This window comes from Belonocnema kinseyi, chromosome 8 (genome assembly GCF_010883055.1).
Source record: "Belonocnema kinseyi isolate 2016_QV_RU_SX_M_011 chromosome 8, B_treatae_v1, whole genome shotgun sequence".
Taxonomy (NCBI): Eukaryota; Metazoa; Arthropoda; class Insecta; order Hymenoptera; family Cynipidae; genus Belonocnema; species Belonocnema kinseyi.
This window is the reverse complement of record NC_046664.1, coordinates 65,151,408-65,161,279: the sequence shown is the minus strand read 5'-3', so window position 1 is coordinate 65,161,279 and position 9,872 is coordinate 65,151,408. Positions and strand designations below refer to the sequence as shown.

Here is a 9,872-nt window from a genome sequence, read left to right as displayed (position 1 = left end):
TGGAATTTTTCTGAGGTCAGATTCGGATTCAGCGCAGCAAAAACCTTCGGGTATAGTAGGTCTGGTCTCTGGTTCTGAGAATTGTTGGCCTGTGTTATTCATTAAAAATTCGATGGATTAGCTCATCTCCTAATAAAAGTTTACCTAATGGCATCAATGATTCAGCGATAAGAGTTATGTTTTCTAAATTTTTTACATGAATGGAAATACTTGAAGCATGTGTAATATTTAAAATAGCTCTTTTAAATAGTATTTTTCGTTGATGGTTTTAAACAAAATAGAATAGATTAAACTTACTTATCATTCTCGTGAATGTAAACAGAAACTGTAATTCTTTGTTTCAGATAGAAATCAATTTCTGCTCTTTAACTTATTATAATCAATATTAATTTAAATTCTTCAAGAAAACTTTTAAACAAATATTTGTTTTTTAATTCGTTTTTCAAATGTGAAAAGCCCACTTTTTCACCAAACATCTATCTTCAAAATCTGGCGCATCTTGGTAACAAATTTATTGAATAAAACTGTTTTAAATAAAAGAAAATCTAATGAAATTATTATAAAAATATTGCATGAATTCAATAAATAAATGTGTAATGTATATATGTATTTTAAAAATAAGACTTCTATTTATTAGACATAATATTTTAGAAAGTATGGAATGGACTTCTAAAAAAAATATAAAAATACCTCCCTCTCCCCCCCCCCCATTAAAACTAACTAACTATTCCTAACTGCCTAAATAACCTAAATAACAATAAAAATAAGATAACTCTACAAAAATGGAAAGATTACCTCTCTTTTTTGAATAGCTTTTTCAGTAGCTCCAGTGAGCCAGTAAGTCTTAACTTCTCCTTTTCCTTTCATTTGTACTAAACCACGTTCTTCGACGATGTAACCACCGACTTTATCGAGTGCATCTTTGCACTGGGCACTTATGTGAATACGAAGAGGCTCTCCATTGGATTCCATTCTGGAAGCAGTGTTGACGGTATCACCAAAAAGACAATACCTCGGCATCGTCAATCCCACGACGCCAGCGACAACTGGTCCTGAAAGAAGATTATTCAGTCTCAACTTGATATCACTAAGTTTCAATGTGAATTTTTAGCGTCGCTTATGCACCTTATTTATTCTGTTGAGTTCAAAAATAAAAAAAATTAAAAGGTTCAGTTCAGTACCAGTATGAATTCCGATTCGAAGCTTCAAAGTTTCCTGAGGACGGTGAGCTATAGTGTGATGTTTAACCGCATTCAGTAACTCTAAAGACATCGAGGCTATTTCTCCAGCGTGCCTGTTTCCATTTTTTATTGGCAGACCTGAAACCTAAGAAAATTTATTTTGAAAAATACGAGTCATTGGTGGAGAGTTTGAAAGTGTACAAGTTAAAATTGTATTGTTTGTACTGACTTTTCATGAAATATTGAGGGATTTTAGAATTTCAATTGTAATTTATCATAATTATTATAAAGGGGTGTTTATAAACTATGTTAAAAATTTTTAGGGGGGGGGGGCTTACATCAAAAACTACGATTACTAATAAGTTTCCTGGTGCTAAATATGAACAAACGTTGCGAGTTCTGCGTAACATGGCCCTACAACGGTAAAGTTCAATAACTGCCTAAGAAGGGTGAAAATCACTTTTATATTTCGGCCCATACTCTTTACCCTACTTCACTCTTTTGTTATTTATGAAAAAAAATCTTTCTTTTCTCCCTGTTTTCAAGAAATTTCCCCTTTTTATCGTTTTTTCTCGCTTGAATGCGAACTGAATAAATAGAACCCAATAAGAAAATTAAACTATTTTTAGTTGAAAAGGCTACTATTATATTTTTGATTGTGAGTCCATCTCATCCGGTTCAAACTTTTGTTACTTGGTTGAAAATTCAATTAATATATACATATCATAATTTTTTTTTGTAAAAAAATATAACTTCCATTTTTAGAAAATTAAGCTTCTTGGTGAAAAATTGGTCTTTTGGGTTTAATTCTCATTTTTGTTGTTGGCCGTTCATCATTATAGCTGAAAATTCATCTATATAATTAATTTTGTTAACTAAAATTGTAAATAGTCCATTTTTGGTAGAAAACTGATATTTTTAATTGAAAATTGATATTTTATAGTTGAAAGTACAAATATTTGGTTTAAAATTCATTTACTTTGTTGAAAATTCGTATTTTTTTGTAAAAAAATTAATTTTCTTGGTTGAAAATTCAACCACTTTGGTTAACCCTTAACTGGCACACTCTCGCGCTCGAACGTAAATGGCACAATGGGTCTAGCGGACCCGAGCGTATTCAAACGTGTATTACACAGCCTGTATCAGATATTTTTGCTTAAAATTTTTGTCTGAAGTACTTTGTCTGAAATCGAGCTCGAAAAAACGCTCGGGTTCATTGGACCCAGAATGCTAATTAAGGGTTAAAAATGCAAGTGTTTGGTGGTAAATTAATCTGTTTTAATTTAAGATTCATCTATTTTGTTAAGACCTTTTCTTTTTTGGCTCAATTCAACTGTTTTTTTATTTCAAATAAAAATCTTTTTGGATTGAAATATTATATATTACATGTTTAATTGATAATTCAATTATTTTAGTTAAAAAAATCAACTACTTAGTTTAAAGTTTTTTTAAATTCAGTTTTTTTTAATCCAAGAGTCATAATTTTAGTAGAAAACTCGTATTTTCGAATAAAACATTTAACTGTTTTATAGAAAGTTCGTATTCCTACTGAAAGGATAACAATTTCTTAGAAAAATAAACTATTTGTTGATTCACTTTTTTATTGAGAAATAAAATTTTGGGATTGAAAATACAATTGCTTTGTAGATCGTAAATTCATATTTTATAAATTCAAATGTTTTAGATAAAGTTTCTACTCCTGTTGAAAGCACAAGAATTCGGTAGAAAATTAATCTATATGATTGAAAATGAAATTTTCTGTTGATAATTCATATTTTTGTTTAAAAATTTAACTATTTGGTAAAAAATCAACTTTTTTGATTGAAAAATCATATTTTGGGGTTGAAAATTCAACTGCTTTGTATATAATAAATTCGCCTTTTTGACTTCAAAATTCAGCAATGCTGTTGCACATTAACGTATTTTGTTGAAAATACGTCTTTGTTGGTAGAACATTAATTTTCTAAGTGGAATTTTTTTTTAGTTAAAAATTCTACTATTTGGTTAAAAATGCATATTTTTTTCTTGAAAATTCAACTACTTGGCTGAAAGTTCAACTACTTCCTTATAAAATCATTTTTTTAAGATTCACCTCTTTGGTTGAAAATTTAAATATTTCTGTAAAAATTCGTTTTCTATTTGGTTTAAAATTAATTTTTTAAACTGAAAATTTATCTGTTTGGTTGAGGATGCAAATATTTTCTTGAACATTTTTTTTTGCTTCGTTTAACTCTTTGAAAATTCATCTTTTGTTAGAAAATTTATTTTTTGTATGGTAGAGAAGTAATCTTTCTTTGTCTAAAATGAACTTTTTGATTGAAAATTCAACTCCCATTGAAAAAATTCATCATTTTGTCTTGAAAATGTAACTACTTGTTTATAAGTTCAACTATTTTCATAAAAAATCTTTTAGATAACTTGAAACTCCAACTATATGGTTATTATTGTAACAGTTTGGTTAAAAATAACTTTTGTTTTTGTGAATAATTCGCCTTTTATGTTTATTAATTCATCTTTTTTTGTTGTTAAAAATTCAATGTATATTGTTGGGAATTCAATACATTTCGACTTGACATATTAGGAATTAAAAGTGTTTCATATTGAATTTAATGAATTTTATGTAAGAACATCGTTTTTTCCTATTCTTCCTTTATATTCGTAAAAAGTCAACCTAATTCCTTTATTTTTTGAGAATTTTGAGAGTGTATTTATAGCGTGTTTTTATAACTTACCACCATGTACGCATCTCCTATCGTTTCTACTTTGTACACGTCGTATCCTTTGATGATGCGGTCAAACAAAGTGTATAAATCGTTAAGAAAATTGACCACCTGAAAGAGAAAAAGAATAAAGAAATTTTATTTAAGATGGTACATTTTTTTTATGTACGAATTTATCGATACACACCTGAAAAGGAGTGCTTTCCGCAGACATCGCTGTAAAACCAACGATATCACTGAAATATATAGTAACCAAGTCGAAAGCTTCTGGTTCTACTCCGATGCCTTTCGTTAAACAATTGGCAACCGGCCTGCAAATTAAAAAGCCAAATTAGAATAATTCTAATATTTTTTTAATTTTAGTAACAACATAATTTGTGTTGCTCTTTTAGATTCTATTAGAGAAGATATTCTAAGGGGCAATTGTTACTAAAAATTGCAGTTTTTAATTGAAATAGACAGGTCTTCAGTTAGTTATTTATAAAAATAAATAAAAATTACAAATATTAATATGGACAAGATGACAAATAACAAGATTTTTCACGCGAAAATTACTAAAAATTATCATAAGAGATTAAGAAAGAAAGTTTTTTTTTAATCACAATAAAAATTGGCATACATTTTAAAGAAGTTTGAGCAGCTAATTGCTTTTAAATCTTCCAAATGAAGAGGGTATACAAATTTGAATTTTTTTTATATTCTTATTTTGAAATGTTTCATATTGTACCCTCAAATTTTGATGACAAAATTGCAATTTCCAAATATTTACAACTCTGGTGAAAAAATTGTTCCACTTTGCATATTCAAAATTGAGGAGTGTTATTTTTAAAACGATTTGGAGTTCAGGTATATATATTTTTTAATCATCAGAATTCGAATTTTTATATTTTGAACGTCTATTTAAACGCTTCTAATTTTTCAAATTGTTCGATTTAAAACATTATTAACTTAACTTGTTAAGTTTAAACATTTTTTGGTCTATAAACTAGAATTTGTAAACATTTTTTAAGATTACAGTGCGTACAATTTTAAATTATCTAATTTAAACTGTTAAAATTGATGAATGTGTACATTTGATTGCTTTAATTTGAAGTTTTCTATTTCTGACGCCAAAATTTGAAATTTCGAACAGTTTCAGATGATTTATTATTAAATACCTTCAAATGTTAATAAAATATTTCCATTTAAATAATTAAATTTGAAAGTTTTCAATTTCTAAAACCGCAAGTTAGAATTATTTTATTGAATTTCAAGTAAATAACATTAGAAAAAAAATGTCTTATTACTTTTTTCTTTCGCGACTGTTCAGAATACACGTGAAGGGCAATAGATTTTCTTTTAGTACGTAATTCAGTATAAAAATGACAAAACGTACTGCAATTTTGCACTGTTTGTTAGCTGATTGAAACAATTAAAAAATGCAATCTAAAGTAACTGTGAAAAAGCCAGAAATTGAAAATCGTCTACAGAATCGAGTTCCCGTTAATCCAAATGCATTCTTCCTACGAATATATTATGGTTTAACTTGAATAAAGAAATAAAGACTAAGAGATAAAATAATAAGAATGTACAATAGAAATAAAAACGCACTCAGGTAACATTCTGTGAAGGAGGTCCTCTGTTTTTTGTTTTTCCTCGAAGAGAAGGCGTGTACGCTCACTGACTAGATCTTCGAGATTATTGGCATACTTTTCCATCATATCCATCATTTGATCCATAATATTGCGGTGTCTTCCAGCTTTCATTTTTTTCAGCCTGGTCCTGATCGTTTTGAAATCAGGTCGGAGTTCCGGACATTCGGCCCAACAATCGGTAATGGTACTAACAATATATTCGGCACATTCTGCCTCGGATTCATAGAGGACATCTATATTAGGTCTAAACGGTGGCTCACCATCATCTGGGAACCTTTTCACTTGGTCTATGATATCTGTTAATTCGTTAATTAACGTTCTTATTTTTTCTCTACAGTCATTGGTCGACTAAATGTAAATGTATGTATAATCTACACAACAATTTTTTACTATCATTTAACTAATACGAATTCTACTCACCTTTGGGTTCCATATCCACTCCGCCATAAGGCCCCTTTCTTCCAATCATCTCATAGAGAATAATCGCAAACGAGTATAAATCTCCTTCCTGAGTTCCTCTGATAGGGGCATTCGGATTCCTCAGTAACTCTGGTGCTTTCCAAAACAAGTCTGCAAAGTCAAATTTCTTATTAGCCGCTGATACTGATATTTTTTTGGCTAAGAATTTATCTATTTTGCTTGAGGATTCAACAATTTGTTTGTACTTTCTTGTTGAAAATTCATACTTTCTAGATGAACATTCAACTGCTTTGTAGAAAATTCGTTTTCTTGGCTTGAACATTCAACAATCTGGCAGAAAGTTGAACTATTTTGGTTAATAATTCACTTTTTTGACGAAAATGCATTTTTTTGTTGTTGAAAATTGAACTATTTTGGTAGAAAATTAAACTACTTACTTAAAATTGTAAGAGATTGTTAAATATTGCTTTATTAAATAAAAAATTAGCTCCTTTACCTGAAAATATAAGTATTTCATGTTTTATTCAAAATTTAGATTATCAATTGAAAAATGATCTTATATAGTTGAAAATTCATTTTTCGTTGTTGGAAAGTAGTCCACTATTTTTATTTTTTGTTGAAAATTCGCCTTTTTGTAAACATTTAATCTTTTTGGTAGATAATGCAAGTGTTGTTGGTCGAATTTCATACTTTCTACTTGAAAATTCGACTACTTGGTTAAAAATGCATTTTTAAATGTTGAACATTTAACTATTTGTTTGACATTGAACTTTTTGTTTGAAAATTCAACTATTTGGTTGAGAATGCAACGGTTTTTGGTTGAATTTAATTCTTGTGTGGTTGGAAATTATTAATTTATGATGGAAAAATAATCTTTCTTGGTTGAAAATGAAATTTTTGTTTAAAATTTAATTTTCTTTGAAAAAACTTCGTTTTTTGGCTTATAATTGTAACAATTTGGTTAAAAGTTTAACTATTTTTTAAAATATATATTTTTTTGTTGAAAAATCCTTTTTTGTTGTTGAAAATTGATTTCTTTTGGCGTAAATTATTTTATGGTTAAAAATTTAACTATTTTGTTGAAAATTCAAGATATTTCGAGTTAAAATCTTAAGAATTAAAAGCGTTGCTTATTGAATTAAATATGATATAATGATCAGGCATGATCCATAAAACATGTAATCGGTTTTTGGCTAAATTTCGACATCTCTACGTGTCTGCCCCCATCCCCTGTCATATTCCTGTCATCCCCTGTCATATTCCCTGTCAGATGACAGGGAATATTGAAAAGGAATTTTTAAAACTGTTAACTGCGAATAGTTATTTCAGGTTAAGTGGGGGAAGTCCAATATGCATGGGCGGCGATGGACAAGCAATAATACTAATTGCATGGGAAACAACTTTTTGTAAATAACTTTAAAAAAAAAAAAGATTTTTTATCATAAGTGTATTTGGATTTTATTTTTCAAAAGCTATTTAATCCAATAATAAAATAGATCATATTTTATGGCGAATTTATTAATAATTTAAACAAGTTTTGAAATATAAAAACTAATTTCTCCATTCATTCATGGCGAAAAATATATTTTTTTTAATAAAGTACCCCGTAATTTAAGTTATAAATTGAGTTGTGGAGATAATGAAGCTTTAAAAATTGAGAAAACTCTCAGAGAAAAATCTTTAAAAATTGAGAAAATTGAGAAAAGCTAGGATAAGAACAATGCTATAACAATTACAATAATTTCTCTATTTTCTCAACAAAAAATATTTAAAAAGTTATTGTTAAAAAATTAAGATGTATTTTAAAGTATTAAAAAGTGCCTCTATCAAATTTTATAATTCAATTAATTAAATTTCATAACTTTTATTGGATAAAATTATTATTTGTTATTTAGTTAAATGTAATATTTGAAATTATTAATTTAAATTGAAGATAAATACAAATTTTCATCAACAAAAATAAATTACAGTAAATTACCAAACAATATCTTAAAAATATTTTAATCTTTAAAAAAGTCAATTTTACATTAAACGCGTCAAGTAATCGGCTTAAAGGACCACCCCCCCCCCCCGTGCCACAAAGTGAATTTATGTGATTTTTCTGATGACACCGTCCCCATTTTACAACCACGAGACCCCTTAACTGCCAACTAACTCCTTAAGTTCCCGTCTGACCTCACTAAATGCCCGCAACCTTCCTAAATGCCTAACCAGCCTCTTTAAAATGGCCGTCTAACTGCCCTCCAAGCATCCCCGACTACTTAAACTAAATATCCAGAAAAAATAATACAAAAAATGGTTTCAAATAAAAAGAAATTATATTTCAAGAAGTAGAAAAGAAATATCTATTTACTTCTATAATACTGGTGTTCGCCGATGCTATCCGACTCTGCACAATGGCGCATATCGTGAAGACCAAAATCGGAAACTTGGAGAACCCAGCGCGAAGTCACGACGCAGTTGGAAGATTTGAGATTACCATGGCAGACTAGTACGGATGACTCGTGAATATACAACATACCCTGAGAGCAAAAATAAACAATATATTAAACGCACCATCGAAATAATATTCTTTTACTTTGTTACTTGTTTTATTTATTTTTTTTTAATAGATGCTTCACCTTAATGAGATCATGAACTAACGATGCAATGAACATATCGTCTAACTTTATATCTTCATTTTCAATGATGTCCTGCAACATAAGGAAAAAATTGAAAAGATCTCCCTGAAAAAAGTAAATTAAACTCATCATCTAAGGGATTTACAAAGAACTCGAGATTGAACTCGACTTAATCCTGAGATAATTCAGAATTATTTTTTAATTGGAATTTCTTGAGTTTTTGAATTTATTTCAAGTTTTTGTAGAACCCTAGATCTTAGCACATTTTATTGAAAGATTGCGTATCTCCTTTTGAATTTGAAGCGTGTACTTACATAAAGACTTCCTTTGGCACAATAATCAGTAATTAATAATATCCTCATGGGTTCCACGCACGCTCCGATAAAAGAATTGAGATTACCGTGTCTTATTTCACGGAGAATGCGCATCTCCTTCATAACGTCTCGTGAAATGTCCTTCTTCTTTGAAAACTTGAGCTCCTTTATTCTCACGACCACACCATGATAGTGTCCTGTCTGCGCAAATACTTGATTCCCGCATCTCGACTCGTAGGAAATTGCGCTAACTAAACTTAACTGTAAAAGGAAATAAACATTAGGCAATCATTTTCATAAATTTTACAGAATTAACTTATATTTCCAATGAGGTCAGCGATACCAATTTCGTGATTATTCGATTATTAAATTTTATTTTCAAATTTAACGCACCTTACTAGGCGACGACATCAAGTTGTCCAGATGGGGATAACCGTGTATGTCCTTAGGGTCAATTTTCCAAAGTAAACCCTCGATTTCCTGCTCAATTTTCCACCTTCGATATATACTTATTGTGACTACGGTGGCACAAAATAGCAAAGCTGCCAAAACGCCAGCGGCTATTATGCTGCGAAGATGCATATCATCCTGGGGACAATGCTCGTTTAGAAAACCACAACCGGGTTCTGCTTCCGGTTTATTTTTACCAGGCCAGTCCATTGCTTCCGACGGCCGATAAAGCTATAAAACAGGACAAATATTTTTTGTCATTCAAATAGATTCCATTTTCTAATGTCTAGTAAAATTTCACAACTTTCATAGTGTTTTACTACATAAGCTTTATAAATTCGGGATTCTGATAGGCGTTTAAAATACTTTCTTTGTTCTTATTTAAGAATGTCAATATTCAAAACTGATTTAAGGGATTCAAGGTTTTAAGTTAAAGGATCGATAGGTAGGATTGCTACAGAATTTGCACTTTAATTATTGAAATTTATAACGGACGATCCATAAATTACGTAACAGATTTTTTGCCAATATT

The 9,872-nt window shown here is 29.4% G+C and overlaps 1 protein-coding gene across 2 annotated transcripts in view; it reads right to left on the bottom strand.

The window, feature by feature from the left end:
* LOC117177775 (receptor-type guanylate cyclase Gyc76C-like) overlaps positions 1–9,872 on the bottom strand; it is a 245,150-nt gene that overhangs the window by 6,040 nt on the left and 229,238 nt on the right. For both annotated transcript variants that reach the window (XM_033368688.1, XM_033368687.1), the window contains exons 10-19: positions 9,284–9,571; positions 8,891–9,151; positions 8,577–8,648; positions 8,309–8,477; positions 5,956–6,105; positions 5,492–5,831; positions 4,089–4,212; positions 3,914–4,012; positions 1,182–1,326; positions 796–1,052 (exon numbers count right to left, since the gene is read on the bottom strand). In XM_033368688.1, the coding sequence (XP_033224579.1) occupies positions 796–1,052; positions 1,182–1,326; positions 3,914–4,012; positions 4,089–4,212; positions 5,492–5,831; positions 5,956–6,105; positions 8,309–8,477; positions 8,577–8,648; positions 8,891–9,151; positions 9,284–9,571 (1,905 nt within the window). The remainder of the gene's footprint in view (positions 1–795; positions 1,053–1,181; positions 1,327–3,913; positions 4,013–4,088; positions 4,213–5,491; positions 5,832–5,955; positions 6,106–8,308; positions 8,478–8,576; positions 8,649–8,890; positions 9,152–9,283; positions 9,572–9,872) is intronic.